General features: G+C 38.6%; 1 protein-coding gene across 2 annotated transcripts; it reads right to left on the reverse strand.

Moving 5' to 3' along the window:
* Window positions 1-236: 236 nt before the first annotated feature.
* RpS26 (ribosomal protein S26) lies at window positions 237-16,079 on the reverse strand. Of its 2 annotated transcripts, XM_045743983.2 has the most exons (5): window positions 15,953-16,079; window positions 7,708-7,885; window positions 2,310-2,443; window positions 1,703-1,771; window positions 237-283 (listed from the first exon to the last, which is right to left on the reverse strand). In XM_045743983.2, the coding sequence occupies exons 1-4, from the start codon at window positions 15,953-15,955 to the stop codon at window positions 1,748-1,750; spliced, it is 339 nt and encodes a 112-aa protein (XP_045599939.1). In that variant the 5' UTR covers window positions 15,956-16,079; the 3' UTR covers window positions 237-283; window positions 1,703-1,747. The 2 variants fall into 2 exon arrangements, with proteins under 2 accessions (XP_045599939.1, XP_045599938.1); XM_045743982.2 differs by lacking the exon at window positions 1,703-1,771.
* Between the last annotated feature and the right edge of the window lie 3,653 nt (window positions 16,080-19,732).

Consider the following 19,732-nt stretch of genomic DNA (forward strand, 5'->3'; position numbering starts at 1 on the left):
TTCACTGTATACAGCTGGTCTACAGATGACTGATAAAAACCATAGGAACCAACCCTTCCCTTTCCAACCTACTGTGCTTTTCCTGCAGCCCCTTGTAACTATGGCAGTAAAGTTGGTAGGGAACTAGGTTAATATACACGACATCTTTGCAAAACTTCCAAACCAAACATTCAATAAACATCTGTATAAATGCCATTGGGTGTATTTGTTGAATGTGGATGGTTAAATCAAACAAATTTGTTTCCCAAATTTATTTCATTTAGTTGGGACGAGGGCGGGTGTCCTGCAAAGTAAGAATAATATATTTTAACAAACTACAAAATAAATGCCTACGAGTTAGTTAGAATTTATTAGTAAATGTCATGTCTAAAAGAATGGAATACTTACTCCAAACAAATTCTGGCACACCGTCGGGTAAATTTTGCAGTGAATTTGATTTCAACTCCCCATAAAGAGGTTAACATAATCAGATAACACTACCAAATATACTGTAAACAATTAAAAACCTTCTACGGTATCAGATATTTATTTCTTGCTGTCTAGCTGGGTGACATACATTTTCCTCCCAGAATTTTAATTTAAAACAATAAAAATGACAATTACAGCAAAACTTACATATCTGATTTATTTTTAATAAATTTAAAGCAATTTCCTTTACTGCATTAGCAGTCTTAGCATTAAATGAAGCAGCTATAAAATTTGCTCAAAATTGTGGTTAAAATTTTGGCATGGGAGGATTAAACAAATTAATTAATTTTTTAAGTTCTTAAAATAAAAAATTCATCCGACTACTTACATTTTTTTTTACAAAATTACAAACTAAAACTATAAAGCCAGATATGAGGTGTTTGAACCATGCTTATCCTTCTTAACCCCATTAAGAATATTTTAACACTGGAAAAAAAAATCAAATATGTACTCAAGTTAACTTGCATTCCAAGCCAAATGCAAACGGGGGGAATCAAATAGTATATCACTAAACAAAATTGTAATTTTTTGGGGGGCAATTTTGTAAAAATTTGAAGTTAGACCAGTGCTGGCTAAGGGGTTTAATGAAAGAACAAACTTGGAGCATAATATTGCACTTCAAAACAAATATTACTCAACAAAAGGCATGAATGACCTATGCAGAACTTTACAAAAGTTGGATGATCTAAAAGTTAATAATTACCTTTACAAGTTAATAATTACCTTTACATCTATTTGTACAGTGCCACCTATGTCAAATTTCAAAGTAAGGTGGTGTTTAGAAAATACAGTACTCCACAAATACATCTGCCATCAGCTATTTCCACAACTAAGTGTCTTCAGACTAAGTATCAATAATTGAAACATTACTGAAGAATTCTGCATGGTTAGTTAGTTTTCAAAGGAAATAAAAAGTCCCCACCTACTTGCACTAGAAATTATGGTGTAGGATAATTAAGGTTATTTTAATGAGAATACATCAAGAACAAACAAGGCAAGGTTGAAGGAAAAAATAGAACTCAAGGAAACAAATTATGGAAATGATATTCAATAAGGATAAATACAATTTGAAAAATGTATTACCCATAATGTCAACAAAGAACTATCATAAGGAGAAAGACAAATTCAATTCTCCCATGGTAGTTGCTTCTATGAACAACTAAGGCCAACCAATCTAATACCTATACATCAACAGTATCTGGGGCTCAAAGTAGTCACCCATCCACGTACTAACCAGAACCAACGTTGTTTAACTTCGATGCCCAGGAGACGTGGCGTTTCAACGGGGTATGGCCGGAGACTCCTTTTAGTTGATAAAATTGCAAATAATAGAGCCAATTGGTTATTGGCCTATATGGATATTACTGAATTACAAATATTTGTTCACTAAATAAGCAACCAAATATTATTGATAATACAGTACTATTAAAAGATATATGAAATGAGTGCCAAGTATCAATGACAAAAATAAATTACAAAATATCAATGCCAAAAGAACATGTACTATACAAGTGATGTGATCACAAACAGTAATCTTCTAGTAATTCAAGTGGCTATGAACTAATTTCAACCTTAGAAACAGTATTTGTATCATGTCAAGAATAATTAAGAGCACGATTGATTTGTAAACAAGTCATCCAAGAAATCTAGGGTGGAAGGAAAAATGGGATCAACAGCAAACAGCAGGTTTGTAGCAGCAATAGATACTCTAATCCTGCATCACTAAACTGCTTTGCACGGTTTTTGTTGAAAAATTGCCAGATTGTACCAAATACATGTATAAATCAAACCAAATCACACTAAATAATCAAAGTGGGGCAAATAAAACTTCCATTACTTACCTGAGCACGGGGGAAGCGAGGAGGGGGGGTACGGATCTTCCTAGCCTTGCGACTTCGGTTCCTCACCACCTTGGAGTGAATAGCGCAAGAAACGCAGTAATGTTGCTTGATGTACAATTTGGGCAACTGGTAAACTGTGGGAAAAATAATGTCATGACTATTCCATTTCACAACTTTCATATGATTCGGAGGCATTGCACCAGAAGTTACAATGACAAAACACACAATATTAGTTTCCCATTTCATGGCAGCACTCCATGGCTTCAACCAGCGATACAAATAGATTCCTTCCATTGCAAACAGCCTCCACCCAACTATATTCCTCAAACACTGACCATGTTTAGTCTCCTTCCTTTCCTCCACCTGCCCTCACATCAACTCAATAGAATAGCACTAATAATTACAGCCACCAGATGATAATTCTCCGTGCCTCATCTGGGACATGCTAGTGAAGCAACGAGTGGTTGTTTGTGACCAAGCCTTCACCTCATGACATTGGTGTTAGCTGAGCCCCTGTACAAAGGTGCCAAATCTACTAATAAAACAGACCTAGGCCTGTATCTCATCAGTTAGGATTCATTCTGATGATTGTGTTTGCTCAGAGATTGATAATCCTTATATGAAGTTAATTCTCTGCAGGCTCGAGAAGACACCAGTAATAACGAAATCATCCACTATATTCCTTGCAAAATTATCCATACTTGATATTGAGCAAGTCTCAAACTTGTGACTTCCATCATCAAATGGGGAACAAAGAGCATACTGAACAAGCTTCCTTGCAGTCTACATTGCTGTACTATACCCTGACTGACAGTATTTTGTATTTTGTGCCACACCTAGTCATCACCTTTCAAGCCTATCCACTCCCACCTCATATCTCCAGCTATGACAACTACCACCTGTGCACTCCAACATTGCTATAGTTGTATGTGTGCATGTGTTATTCCTTGACCACTTACATGTATTATATTTTTAAGTGAGCAATTGTTACCTGAAGTACCAGTACAGGATTTCAGCAGAGATCCAAGTGAATTTGATCTTGCTTGTGTGGAACATTAAAGTTACCAGAATTACTATAACTGGTTTGTGGAGCTACATACATTTGTTTGCAAGTGATGAATAAAACTCAACTTTAATTGTAAGTAGTGGAAAGAGTTCTAATATTTCTATATATTCAGCTATTTGATATTCAAATCTTTAATACTGTTCAGAGGCTGAGCTAGAAGGGAACACATTTCTGTATGCGTACATATTGATTTCTCCTAGATACCTGTGATGGAAGGACTCAGTTCCCAATCAATTGCTGTGGTATCATTACTGACGGATTAACTGCGGTTTTATTGTGGCCCTGTTAACACTATCGCGCACCCCAAGAGTGCGCCGCAAATTTTGACGTCTTTGAGCCAATGGTGCGGGCGAGCGTGCGGCGACGCCTATTAAATTCCCTGCAGATGTATATGCATATAACGTCCAAAAGCCTGGCGAAACTCCCCACAGCAAAGCCTAAAGTTGGAAAAGTTACCCGTGAGCGCACAAAATCAGTAAAATGTTTATACTCGCTTCAGTTTTCTCACCTTAATTCTCGTGCTACGTCGCTCATTTTGGTATCATTGTGTTCGCAAATGAATTCCCTACAGGTGTATATGAATATAATGTACAAAAGCCTGGCGTGCCTCCCCGCAGGAATGCCTAAAGTTACCCGTAAACGAGCACCAATTTGTGCACTGCAACCTAATGTGTATACTCATTCAATTTGATAACATCAATTTTCGTTACGTCTTTCATTTTGGTATCAAATTGTTCGCAATAAAAAGGCGCGTATTTTAAAACTAGTCCCATAATAATAGAGCAATAACTGGATTTTTAACAAACATTTTAATTCTGGAAGCTCATCATAATTATTTATATCTTTCCAGTGTTCTGACAAATTTTTGTGTTACATCTTTCATTTTGGTATCAAATTTTTAACAAATATTTTAAAATTTTGACCAAAAACCTATTTATAATCATGTAAGTGTTTGGACATCAAGTTTCATGTTACATCTTTCATTTTGGTATCAAATTTTGCGCATTCTAAAGGCGCTTAATTTGAAACTATCCCGAGGTCGAGCGGATAAAAAATGAATTTTATATAAATATTTTTGTAGTGGACGCGAGTCCTGTCTAAAGTCAGCTCTCAGGAGAAAAAAAATGGACAGGATCAGTGTCCAAAGTCAGCGATAGTGTTAACACTTTCACTGCCCGATGCCGGATATCCTGTCATGGAACCAAAATACGAAGTATGCGGGATGACGCAAACGATGTCAATAATTTAAAAATTTGTAGAAATTCTATTTATTGTCTGAATGTTAACACTTTCGCGCTTTAGATTAGAGATAACTCGTCGCCGTTTTTTCTTACGATTCCGCATAACAGCCTACTTTTCTCGTCCATCGAAAAAATATTTCTATAAATTCCATTTTTTAACCGAAATGGATGGGGATACTCTCAGATTATATACGTTTTGTAGAGAATTTATTTGCGAATTTTTTGGTACCAGAATGAATATTATATCACATAAACTTCTATGAGTAAAAAAAAAAATACACAAAGTATGTTTGGGGGTGTGGCGAGCGTGTGGCAGTGGGTTCCCTTTAGCCGTTGATATATCCAACACGTGGGAAATATTTGTATGTGTTATGTATATGTCTGTGTAGGGAATTTTACTGCGATCACTGTCATACAAATTATAAAATGTTACAACAAGTATAAACATGACAAACATCAAACGAACGAAAACAATGCGTTCGTTTCTGCCGCGAACGCATACTGAGCGACATGGTTCTATATTTGGCGCTTCTCTTACACATGCTTTGTACAAATGTTATACATTTCATCTTATAGAAAATTTTATTGCGAACACATTGGTATAAAAAAGAAATACGTACATAGAAAAGTAGGGTCAGAAAACGTATAAACTTTCCAAGCATGATTTCCCCCGTGTTTTCGCCAGTGCGCTCGCGGCTAACTACTCTCCACTTCACACACTCTTGCGGGTGGGCAATTACCTATATTAAACATTCATATGCATATGTCCGTGTAGAGAATTTTATTGCGATTCCAATGATACCAAAATTAGCGATGTAGGACAACTGTAGGCTTCGCAACCATTAAGAGAGTGGAAACATTTTGTTGCTGTTTGGCGCTCTCGGCGAGTGATCTGCATAGTTTTTTATTTGGTGTTGATACTCCTTATGCTTGGGCGGCATTTTATAGGTATGCTCTTATAGACAATTTCATTGCGAACACAGTGATACCAAATTTAAATACGTGCGCCTTCAATTATTGTCAGGACAGTCAAAAGAGTGTACACTTTTTCGGTCTTACCGCGTAGGCGCGCGAAGTGCCGAAAGCATCTGGGGTATTTTTTTTTTTTTGAGCGCCGAGAGCGCGAAAGTGTTAAGAGACTTGTTTAAAATGCACACCAATTTCTTGCCATTCTCTGTATACCCCAGGTGGCATCCTGACCCCGCCGTGTGGGCGCCCACTCATGCTGGAGGCTCACTGTTCTCGTGGACTTCACTCGTGACAGCTGCAACCTCCCCTCAAAGTTTCTCATTCTGGTTATTTTATCTCAGGTATTTGTTGTTCCCAGCTTTATAAACACTGCAAATTAACTTCCAGATAGATACTGATCAAGAAAGATGTCAATCCATGATGAAAGCATTGAAAGAAACACCCATGTAGGAAAAGTTAGAGTTTTCGTCGTAAGTATAGAAAAGCGAGACTTACATGTTCTTATGTGCAAATACATGTATCCCTTTACAGCATTCTATTGCGAACAATTTGATACCAAATTGAACGATATGGCACGAAAATTGAGGTCAGAGCTAAAAAGTTTAAACATTCGTGGGTGGTGGCGAGTTAGCACGCACCGCTCGGGCTAACTCGAGGTGCGCAGTGGGTCCCCTGCCGGGGCAACGAAAGTGTTAAAATTCATCCTCTGAACCTGTGTTCTTCTGCAGTTTGTCACCAGTAATTCTTGACATTTGACACTAAAGCACTGTAATGACAACACCTTGTATTTTTAAAGATTACTTTAGGTAAATCTAATATTTAATTGATCATGACTACTTTACATAAACAAATTTAATCTCTATGCTAATATCTTATAAGGCACTTAACTGCTTATTCCAACAAACAAGTCAATAAAATTTGATGTCGATCCTGCTGTTGATAGTACCCTTCCTCCAGGTGTATTCGTGAGACAAGACCTAGTGACAGCTGAATGTTTTCGATCATTTTACCTATTTTAAGACATGCCATTGGTCCAAGTTACACATGTAAAGTCCCCCTACCTCCACTCTTAAAAGTCTACATTCTCAATACTGTATTGTGTTAAATCGTATATCTTTTCGAAAAGTGTGACTAGAATTTAAGATGTAAATGAAATACCTAAAGATATTAGCATATAATGGCAACATCTGGAGACATTTCACCAAACCAAGTCAAGTCTATAAAAACCTACATTTGCCCCCAGACAAGGAAACCTATTACCATTAGAGTAAAAGTAGAAAATACTATCACTAATGTATATATGCTGCTAATGCTGGTATACTGTGTGCAGGAACTGTGCATGGTGTTGATATAGCCAGAGGAAACTGTGTACCCATCTTGAGGTTATCTTGAGATGATTTCGGGGCTTTATAGTGTCCCCGCGGCCCGGTCCTCGACCAGGCCTCCACCCCCAGGAAGCAGCCCGTGACAGCTGACTAACACCCAGGTACCTATTTTACTGCTAGGTAACAGGGGCATAGGGTGAAAGAAACTCTGCCCAATGTTTCTCGCCGGCGCCTGGGATCGAACCCAGGACCACAGGATCACAAGTCCAGCGTGCTGTCCGCTCGGCCGACTGGTCCGCTTGGTCCTCCATCATGGAGGACCAAGACCTATATGATCACCCAATAGTCATTTATTCAGACTTCATACAAATCTGTATGCTACTCTGTAGAGGGCAATATTCTGAAGAACAGACCCTGGATTAAGCAGCAGTTTATCTTCGTGCCGTACACATAGACACCAGCTACAGATGCTGGTAACTAAATCAAGACACGATAATCATTGACATATAAAATGCATATATTTACCAGAATAGATGCAAGAACACACACACTAGTGTGGCATATACAATATTAATATTTTCTTTGTTCATTCAAACTACCACCCCCAACTTGTTGATCCCTTTTTATTTGGATGCTTAGAACCACACTGACCAAATCGAATTTATTGAGTGGAGGGGCAGCGAATTTTTATTTACAAAACTCTTTTACCGATTATGAAAAAATATTAAGAGTACAAATTTTAAATATACCTTTCTAATACAAATGCTTATTAAAAATTACCGAGATGATTACAGTACCTGTATAAACCGAAGCCTCATTGATATCCTTAACTGCAGCTGCTTCTACAATATTACGTATCTGAAACTTCTTGATAGCCTTGTCCTTGGGTACACATCGTCCACAGTTCGTGCATCGCACAGGCTTGGTGTGGCCACGTCCATGCTTGGATCGTCCATTATTCCGGCGTTTTGAGGTCTGTTAAAGTGGCAATATCGGAGCATTAACAAAAACTGCATACTGTTACACCTTCAGTCAATATGCACACCGAGAACATGCTATGGCCATATTGTTCGTAGGTGATTGTCTATCTCAGTGCAAAACTACTATTCTGAGAGTTGTTCAGGTACTTATCAAAACAAAAATAGTTGTCTAAATTATGCAGAAATGTGTAACGTATAATTTGAAATGTGAAAAGGTCAGGAAAAATTAACATGAGGAAAATTTATAAACTTGCAGCTGGTCTATAATGATATGACCTGAATTTCAACAGTCCATTATATATTTTCTAGTTTTGTCTAGAAGGTGGATGCATGGATACAACATGCATCCATAGAACAATGAGACCAAAGTTGTGAAATGTATCAATGGTGTCATATATCCCATGTTATGAATATTCTCATTATCCACCTTATTATTTTTATGGCTTGTGTTATTTTGCTTAACTGTGCGCTCTAAATATCAGGTAATCTAGATATTATTCCCAAATCTGTGAAATGACTTGGTCACTGTTCCACAAGATTCGACTTTTGTAACCTGTACCCCTTGAAAAGTACAGTATTATATTTTTATACTGGAATACAGTAATTGAAATTACTGTACTTTTAGTATAAAAAGACTACAGTAATTTCTAGAACTACTCTTTTTTTATACTAGATTAGTTAACTAGTCAGTTAAATCTTGTTCTGTGGCAATATTTTTAGACTTGACACAGCTGGGTTTTTTAATAAATCTATTCTTTTGGCAGAAGTGAAAAATAGTAAGATTCTGCTATGAAAGGTAACTGTACCGGTGTGGCACGGTCAAAGCCATGCTCATAGCTATTTTGCTGCCACTCCTAACATGGAGCAGAGTACATTTCTATGTAGGCTTGAACTACAGCATTTACAATAATTCACAGAAAAACTATGTGTACTATAAATCTAAAATTCTTAATATTAGAAGTAGGTAATTATCAGAGAAGGCACCAGACCAGTATGTCTGTGGCACCTAAGTCGCAAGGTATTCTGAAGGCACTAAATACCAGTCAAGATGCCAAAACGAGAACAGAATAAGGAAAATTCTCAAAAGTATGGGATTCACCAAGGATGCTAATGAGAGAAATGCCCCCTTAAGAACAGTAGGAAAGCAAGACACTAACATCTTGATACTCAGAGCAATCAACAAGGTGCAAGACTATGTTGAACAATGCAATTTGAACAAAAGAGGTGCAGGATGATCCATAAGTGGGAGCCGGTCGGCCGAGCGGACAGCACGCTGGACTTGTGATCCTGTGGTCCCGGGTTCGATCCCGGGCGCCGGCGAGAAACAATGGGCAGTTTCTTTCACCCTATGCCCCTGTTACCTAGCAGTAAAATAGGTACCTGGGTGTTAATCAGCTGTCATGGGCTGCTTCCTGGGGGTGGAGGCCTGGTCGAAGACCGGGCCGCGGGGACACTAAAGCCCTGAAATCATCTCAAGATAACCTCAAGATAAGTGAGTAAGGCAGATGAGACTGGTAAGCAACCTAGCCAGAGCCATCTCCCAACACTTATTATGGTGGCAGGATACAGGCAAGGGAAAAGGACACCCTTAAAAGCATGCTGTTTATTACATGAAATGCCAACCCAATGACCCTACCAATGGTTGCAGAGAGCACTATGGATGATCAGACAAAAATCTGAATAGGGAATCCTTTTCTGGGAAATGTTGCAAGTACGAATGGCCTCCTTAGCGGCGGTGTCAGCGAGTTCATTCAAGGGAATTCCAATATGGCTGGAAACCCAGCAAAATTGGTCTGTCTTATACCTGCTAAAAATAAGAAACAGACTAATGGATTTCAGCTACTACAGAATGCAAAGGGTTAAAACTCCAGGGCCACGGAGACACTGAGAATCAACCACAATGATAAAGAAATGGTGATGCGAAGAAAACTGCTGCTAATGAGCATATAAAATGGCATAAAGTTCTGCCTTGAAGATGCTAGCCTCCAGGGGTAGACTGTATAAATAGGTCCAGTTGGGGAAAAGAATGGAAAAGCTGACAAGGTCGGCAGATGTAGAGCCATCAGTGAAAAGAGCACTGGAGCCTGAATGAGAGGATGAATGTTCAAGAAAACAGCTGCTCAAAACTGTAGGGAGGTATAAGCCTTCACCATGTGAAAGCTTATTAGCTCTAGCCAATAGTTCTAGCATTGCTTACATAGACCACTATATAGACCAATAACTTTTAATGTTGCACATAATAAAAATCTTTGAAAGAGTGCCAAAAAGTATAGCCTTAGATGAAAAAAATTGCCATGGAAGACGAACAAAACTGATGTAATACACGTACACAGATTTTGCAAAAGCCTTCAACAAAAGTGACCATGGTGTTATTGCATACAAAATGTGCACAAAAGGAATTACTGGCAAAGTAGGGAGATGGATCTTGAACTTCCTTAAAGAACCCTGAGCATAATAGTCAACAAAGTAATACAGTGGTACCTCGGAATACGAGTGTCCCTGTATAAGTTTTTCGGAATACAAGCAGGATTTGCTCAGAAAATTTACATCAGAATACGAGCGTTGCCTTGGAAGACGAGGGTGTTGATACGCGTACAGGCCAACTAGCGCGTGGTGGCACAGCGATCGCGCCTCAGTTTACCAGTGCGTCGTGCCCAGTGACTATCCCGTCTGAATTTTTCACAAGGATTTACATTTTGTCAGATGTTTGGCCATATGTGCATAAATGTTGTTGTTATATATCTCGCCATGGGTCCCAAGAAAGCCAGTGGTAAGGTTCAACTTAAGAAAATAGTTGTGAGTAAGAGGCAGTAGAGAATGTCCCTTCTTCATTAAGAAAATGAGTGAAGTATGGGAAGAACTGCAAAGTTTTGTGAAAAAACTTACCCAGATAAAGCTGTAGCAGGCCACTGCATTGACCTTATAAATGACAACTTGATGTCTTACTACAGACAAGTGTTAAAATGTAGGGAAAAACGAGTGTCTTTTGACAGCTTCTTAGTAAGACAAACAGTCCTAGTGGTATGCTTGCAAAACGTGCCAGTGTGTGCACACCAGTGAAGTCCTCACTGCCTGATGTTATAATGGAAGGAGACTCCCCTTTCAACCAGTAACACCTTTCCTCCTCCTCACCATCTTCCATTCGCCAACAGCAGTCATCAGCAAGGGTAAGTAATAATTTGAACATACTTTTGTAGTGTAGATTTAGATGAATTGGGTATAAAATTTAGTTTGAAGTGAGGTTTTTTGGTAGTCAGGAATGGATTAATTCACTTCCCATTATTTCTTATGGGGAAATTAGCTTCGGCTTACGAGTTTTTGGATTACAAGTTGTCTCCTGGAACGGATTAAACTCTTAAACCGAGGTACCAATGTATCCGAATCACCCACCATGAAAAGCTCAGTTCCCCAAGGTACCGTGCTTACTCCAGTACATTTCCATGTCCTCATATCAGACATGGACAAGGATACAAACTATACAGTATTACTGTCATACTTTACAGATACTAGAAATTTCGTGCCTAGACAATATAGAGGACACGGCAAACCTCCAATCTATCTGATGTTAATTAAGTCTTTCAATGGGCCTCAGAAAATAACATGATGTGGAATAAGTTCCAATTACTGTGCTATGAAAAAAAGAAAATATAGCAGAAACCAAATAAAAGTCAAACCATGTTATTTAAAGAAAAAGCAATGCAAAAGATTTAAAGAGTAATCCTGTTGGAAGACCTTACTTTCAAGGAATGCAACAAAGTAGCTGTCACAACTGCAAGATAAATGACAGGTTGGATAACAAGAACTTTTGAAACTAGAGATGCCATACTTTTAAGAGATGATACTTTAAGACACTTGGTGCTCTCTATTGTAAAATACTGTTGCACACTAACAACCCCATTCTAACCTGGAGAAATTGCTGACCTGGAGAGCACGCAAAGATCCTTTAGCGCTAGAATCCATTCAATAAACATCTAAATTACTGGGACTGCCTAAAACAACTTTAAATCTGTACTTCCTAGAGTGCAGGAGGGAGGTTCATAATAATTTACACTGGAAAATATTTGGAGGACTGGTTCCAAATAAGCACACAAAATAACACCACACAAGACTAGTAAGGCATGGCAGGATGACCAAAATAGCACAACTGAAAAGCAGAGGTGCAAATAAGCACGCTGAGAGAAACTATCAACATCAAAGGCCTAAGACTAACACACCACCTACATATACGGGGCATAACTGGCCAACCTCTCAGTCTTAAAAAAAAGAACTCGACAAGCACCTTGAAAGGATGCCTGATCAGCCAGGCTGTGATTCATACGGCAGGTTGCGAGCATCCACATCGAACGGTCTGGTCGATTAGACCAGCAACCAGAAGGCCTGGTCAGAGACTGGGCCATGGGGATACTAATCCTAGGAATCTTCAACAGGAAACAGGAATGTGGGTTAGGGTCCTACAAAATTTCACCAGTTGGACCTTCCACAGAGGCAAAGTAGGAACAATATTTGGAGACACATTGCTAATGTGAACCAAGAGAAACTTGTAAAGGAGCCACCCTTGCAGCAAAAGGAAGGCAGTGAGAAGAAGCAATGGCGAAAGAACAGTACAAGCGGAACTGCAGTTGTTGGAAGGATGGTGGTGCGAGATAATGCAGAAGCAGTAACGAAGCACGATCCTGTAGTTATATTATGCCATTGTCAACATACAAGCTCAGGATGGGTAATGAAAGAGGCACCAGAGCTGAGGAGCAGCCTAGTATGGTGCAGCGCATCAAGACAATGAAGGGTCGAGGGAGAGGCCGAGGGATAGGCAGGGCAGCCACAGTAAAGTTTAGACAGAACGAGGAGTGCAAATAATGTGTGCTTATCAACCCCTAGCATGAATGAGACATGACCTTAAGTTAGGTAAGGGCTTTAGAGCAGGCAACTCGGGTGAAATGAAACCTTATAGGCAAGAGGACTACCAAAGAGGGAACAGGGGATGAGGGACGGCATGTGTCAAAGTCATAGCTCTGTCGGCCGAGCGGACAGCACGCTGGATTTGTGATCCTGTGGTCCTGGGTTCGATCCCAGGCACCGGCAAGAAACAATGGGCAGTTTCTTTCACCCTATGCCCCTGTTACCTAGCAGTAAAATAGGTACCTGGGTGTTAATCAGCTGTCACAGGTTGCTTCCTAGGGGCGGAGGCCTGGTCGAGGACCGGGCCGCGGGGACACTAAAAAGCCCCAAAATCATCAAGATAACCTAGCTCAAGTTTTAGACGTAGAAAATGTTAAGCCACGATTGATGGCCCTAGACAACACATTATGAATATCTTGTTGGAGCTGATGCTGAAGACAGGAGGGGGGTCATTACTACAACAGCAGGTGAGATCGTCAACATACAGGGTGAAGAAAATGCCAGGAAGGAAGACCATTCAGGGCAACCATAAATATAGTGGTGCTCAAAACTACTACGCTGGGGAACACCCTTCAAACTCTTTAGAATTAGTAAGTAGCACCAACCTTCACTTGGAATGAGCAACAGGGAAGAAAGCTTTCGGAAAGATGGGGAGAGTGCCACAAAGGCCAAAGGAATGTAGCTGGACAAGAAAGAATATTGTACCTTCAGGTGATGTCAAGCTTTTTCCAGGTCAAAAAAAAATGCCAGGAATTCACAGCAGAGGCAGTACAGTAGTAGTCCACCAATATATCCATTATGCTGTGTCCAATGCAAAAACCAAATTGGGATGGGGAAATGCAGCATGATGGTCTAGGAACCACAAGAGACATCAATCCTACACTCATGGAGTTTGCAGATGCAATTTTAGGCAATGGAATGAAATCCTTAGGGAAGGTCCCTCGAGTAAAAGGCTTCTTAACAGGAAGAATAACAGCCTCGAGCCAATTATCATGGCCAAAGACACCCAAATACAGTAATTCCATTTATAGTGTACTAGTACATCTGCCATGTTCTGACCACTTTTCTGATATGGTTAACCCACAAAATAATTTCTTCTTAATAATCACTATGCTAAATATCTGGCCTTCACACTCGACACATTCATCAATTATTAAAGTTGTTTTAATTTGCTTTAAACTTCCAATGTTCTATTGCTGCTCCCAGCTCTCATACCATGCCTGCTTGACACCCACGCTGAAGAGTATCCACAGAGCACTAAGAACTAGATGGTCACCCATTAAGGCCTCTCACTTTGGATTTATTATTCATAAAAAATCTGTATGCTAATTTGTAGAGGGCAATGTTCTGAAGAATATACCCTGGATTAAATTGCAGTTTATTTTCGTGCCGTACACATAGACACCAGCTACAGGTGCTGGTAACTAAATCAAGACACGATAGGATATAGCTAAATATTGCATGCATTAACAATATATACTTCTATGCATTAATATATACAGTACTTCTAACGTTTAACATTAAGGACATTTAAGTATCATGCTATTGAAAATCGTGTAAAGTTATTCAACTTTTCTTTGTACTTTCACATTTCCTCAACATTACATACTGTAAAGATTTTTGCACATGCAATACTCAATAGCATAATACAGTAATGCATTGCTAAATCACAAAATGTATACATAATTGTTAGAAAACTTATTTATTGAGGTAGACCAACCATTTTGCTAATTTGTTCAGATATTAAGGTTTTTAGTACAAGAAATGAAAAGTTTAACCCTTATGCCCCAGTCATCCAACCCTCATCTACATCATCTCATCTACAGTCATCATCTACACGAGGAGCCTAATGTTGCTGTCAACAAGACCTCCAAAGGCTTCACTCAAGATGAGCCTCCTTGTTTTTCTCAACCCTAATCACCTTGTAGAGGAGCCTCAATTAACCACTAGTGAGGCAGCACCTCTACACTATATGTTCAAAACTGAACTACAACTCAAATGAATCCCAACATGCCAAAGTAAAAGCAAGGAATGACATTAGATATTTTATTATATCTTTTATGGATCCAAGAAGCAAATATGTCTCAACATTTTTATTTCAAGACTGAAGGTCTTATTAATTACGATGCCCAGATCCTTTTTCCGACCACATTTGGCAATTTCAACATTATTTAACCAATACTTGGTAACCAATTAATTTCTTAGACTTAGAATTATGTTTTAGTTGGCTATCCTGTCTTAATTTATCCTGTATTCCATTACCTATACTGCAGTGCCCTAGAGCACTCCCTGTGGCACAGTGGTAAAACACTCGCCTGGCACTTTGTGAGGGCTTTGGTCAGGGTTCGTATCCTGGCCGGGTAAGATTGACTGGTTGCCAATCCTTAACTGTAGCCGCTGTTCACCCAGCAGTGAATGGGTGCCTGGTGGTTAAAGGTTTTAGCGGGACGTATTCTGGAGAAAAATACGGATTAAAGTCCTGCCCAAAACAGTATGTGTACTAGTGGCTTTACACGAATGCAAGAACTCATATATATAAATAAATAAATAAATAATCTATAATTTCTTTCGTTAAGCATTCGTTCAATTATTTGTAACAGATTCCCTAAGCTCTGGCTTCCTGACCCCGTAAAGGCCACTAGAATTGGACGCGAGGCAAATTGGAGAGGTTCTAGAGTTCCTCTACTACCCAAGCCCCAGCCTACATGGATACACAACACCATGGCATAAAACCTACATACAAATTCGCGTGGCATAATCCAAGCTAATATTACCCATATATCCCCAAACATGTAATAAACCCATTCGCGCGCAGCTGGAGCCGCTGTGGTCAGCCCCAGACACGGACAAGTCCCCCAATTTGCAGCTATCAATATATAAACTGAACCAACCACTATACCTATCCTACCAACTATATCAACAGCCTGGCTAGCCGCCTTATGTGAGTTTGAAACGGGGCGCTGGGATGGGATGGGTGGCCACGCGCTGCTCACCCTGGCGGCCCTCCACCCACGAGGCCCACATGTCTTACCTCAAACTACCTCCTTTACACGCACTATTCACCTTCAGAAGCATCACTCATCACTCACCAGACACTCAGCATGTCGCTTAACGCTACTCGCAGCCTGCACACGCAAACACAAGGGAAACACGAGGGTATATTTACCATGGCGCTCCGATAATGGTTGAGAGTGCAGCCGCGGGACCTGAAAGACCGACAACATTGAGTCAAGGAACCACCGCCTGCTCAATGGTTCTCTTCTTGTCAAACTTTTAATAAATGTGAGATTCATTGATTGTATAAATTAAGGGAGATATAATTTTGTAATAAAATATTGCATTCGCCCTAATATATCACTTAAAATAGCTTCTTGATATGTATTTAGTTTGATCATGAGCTTTAATAGAAAACGTCTGAGTTGTGGTAACATTTTAGCGCTAACAAATATAATAATAATAATAATAATAATAATATTTTATTTAGGAAAAGTACATACATAGATACAGTTACAAACATTTTGATTGATTTATAGATAGAACTAGTACATACAATACCTAAAGCCACTAGTACGCATAGCGTTTCAGGCAAATTATTATTGCCCACTGTTGGTTTTATTTTCAATAACTTTATAACCCTATTTTCAATCATTTTAAGTAGTAATACCATTCTTGTAAATAAGAATAACTTGTCTTCTATTAATCTTGTTGAAGACTCATAAGTCTAGAGTAAAATTGGGCACCAAAATAGCCATGGTGGTCATCTTGCAACACAGAGACCCTGAAGGTTGCTTGCATCAGAGTTTAATACTCTCTTGATTCGTGAGATAATTGTAGCCTCCACTCACCGTATATATGGTTCAAGGCTGTGACAATATACGGTGTTACTGTAAACGGTGTTTTATATCAAGCCAGGGGCCGAATCTAGATGGTTTTGTGTTCTTGCCCGAAACGCTATGCGTGCTAGTGGCCTTACAAGAATGTAAAATCAACTTCATTTCTATGTTCTCTCTTAACCCCCAATGTACCTTCTTGTATATAAATAAATAAATAAATAAATAGGTCAAAACAACAAAATGGCCCCGCACACTCTATGGCCAGTGTGGCTATTCAAAGGCTAAACACATACATTTAGACAGCTCATATCATGATACAGCCCATCCGTTTAGTTTAAGTTATAGTAATGATGAGGACCATCGTACATATATTGACGTAAAAGGCAATTAGAAAGTAGACAGCGCTACTTTTGAATTTAGACAATCAGGAGAAGGTTTTGTACTAATGTTGCAAAGAAAATTTAACGTAACCTAACAACCTTCCTAGGATGTACATTCTCTCGAATAGTACATCGTATTTTGACGTATAAATTCCCTTAGGGCCAACAAACTGATGGCATATAAATCATAACAGCACGCAAAATTGACGTGATTTTTCCGTTTTCTGCTCATGGATCCTCGGTTAGGTTAGGTTCGGGCAATGTAGCACATTAATTTAATGACGTTTTGGATGCTTGAGAGGGCGGGCTGCTCTGTCACCACCGACATTCAACAGCCGCACCATGTCAAGACGCTGTCTCGCCATAAACAACTCCCAGTGTAACCAACTACATCAAATATAGTGTACATTTAGTAACAAGGTTGTAAAACTCTACAAAGTGACTGAAAATTGGCGGATGGTCGCTATAGATGCCGATATTTCTTAAAAAGTGGCACTGGGGCCGATCCTGACTGGCCTATAATACTCCTAATTCCCATAGACCTCAAGTGTCATCTTGGAAAGTTGGGTGAGACTTGTCCCAAGCATCCAACCTTGGACAGACAAACATACAAACAGACAGACAGACAGACACATTCTTGTTTACATATATGGATATGAGATAAATTAAGTTTAGGATCAAAATTAGTTTGCAAGCAGTAAAAAGCAACAAATGAGTAGACACATTTTAGAAGCTATCGATTACAATGAACGTAATAGGAATACAATCGTGGTAAATATGTAAATAATTACGGAACATGACACAAGGACTAGGTGTGGTGAAGGTGATTGATTGATTGATGAAGATTAAGCCACCCAAAAGGTGGCACGGGCATGAATAGCCCGTAAGTGGTGGCCCTTTTGAGCCATTACCAGGTATCAATAGATGATACTGGAGATCTGTGGAGGTGCGACTGCCCCCTGCGTGACGGGAGATGTCTCTCGTGGTGGTGAAGGTTAATCTGTAAGTCTCACATAGTTAGGTGCTTACGGGCTCACCATAGCCCGTGCTACATGGAACTTTTTGTTCCAAGTAGCTGAATCTAAAACAACAGCTTGGTGCCGCTCACAGTTACAGCCTCGCTCCTGTGCCAGGTAAGTCCACTACGGGCTCACCAAAGCCCGTGCTACTTAAAACAAAAACAACAGATGGATGTTCAAATAACACGAGATACGCAGTAAGAACATTGAGATGTGGTACGATCAAGAGAACATTTATACGCGGCTACGTTGAAGCTAACAAGCTGGTATAATTATACAATTAAAAGTATATATTTATAAGTATACAACAATGATGCTACGGTCAGTACATGTAGCTTTCTGAATTCTGTTGAACAAAGGTGATGTCTGAACGCGAACATCTAGTTCACCAATAGTAATCAAAGTGATTCTAATGAACAAAGTAAGTTCATTAACTTACAGTAGTTTCAGGTCAACTACTGATTCATCGCTAGTTAACTCACGATGCTTTAAACTCGTTATTATTCATCGCATATCAAGAGTACATTAAGTAGACCATTTTAAAGGATATATTTTATTTAAAATACGCTATATACAAAAATAAGTTTTATTCATTAATAAAATTGTTGCTATCACTAATGAAACAATTAATTAATTCATTCATCCATTACAATCATTACTTGGTGTCAAATTATTTGAGAAAATTACAACAAATGTGCAATTACAGTCGAAATATTATATATATATATATATATATATATATATATATATATATATATATATATATATATATATATATATATATATATATATATATATATATATATATATATATATATATAGACATATGTCGTACCTAGTAGCCAGAACGCACTTCTCGGCCTACTATGCAAGGCCCTTTTTTGCCTAATAAGGCAAGTTTTCATGAATTAATTGTTTTTCGACTACCTAACCTACCTAACCTAACCTAACCTAACTTTTTCAGCTACCTAACCCAACCTAACCTATAAAGATAGGTTAGGTTAGGTTAGGTAGGGTTGGTTAGGTTCGGTCATATATCTACGTTAATTTTAACTCCAATAACAAAAAATTGTCCTCATACATAATGAAATGGGTAGCTTTATCATTTCATAAGAAAAAAATTAGAGAAAATATATTAATTCAGGAAAACTAGGCTCATTAGGCAAATCGGGCCTTGCATAGTAGGCTGAGAAGTGCGTTCTGGCTACTAGGTACGACATATATATATATATATGTCGTACCTAATAGCCAGAACGCACTTCTCAGCCTACTATGCAAGGCCCGATTTGCCTAATAAGCCAAGTTTTTCTGAATTAATAAATTTTTTCTAATTTTTTTCTTATGAAATGATAAAGCTACCCATTTCATTATGTATGAGGTCAATTTTTTTTTATTGGAGTTAAAATTAACGTAGATATATGACCGAACCTAACCAACCTTACCTAACCTAACCTAACCTATCTCTATCGGTTAGGTTAGGTTAGGTAGCAGAAAAAGTTAGGTTAGGTTAGGTTAGGTAGGTTAGGTAGTCGAAAAAACATTAATTCATGAAAACTTGGCTTATTAGGCAAATTGGGCCATGCATAGTTGGCTGAGAAGTGCGTTCTGGCTATTAGGTACGACATATATATATATATATATATATATATATATATATATATATATATATATATATATATATATATATATATATATAATATTATATATATATATA

Source organism: Procambarus clarkii, chromosome 15 (genome assembly GCF_040958095.1).
Source record: "Procambarus clarkii isolate CNS0578487 chromosome 15, FALCON_Pclarkii_2.0, whole genome shotgun sequence".
Classification (NCBI taxonomy): domain Eukaryota; kingdom Metazoa; phylum Arthropoda; class Malacostraca; order Decapoda; family Cambaridae; genus Procambarus; species Procambarus clarkii.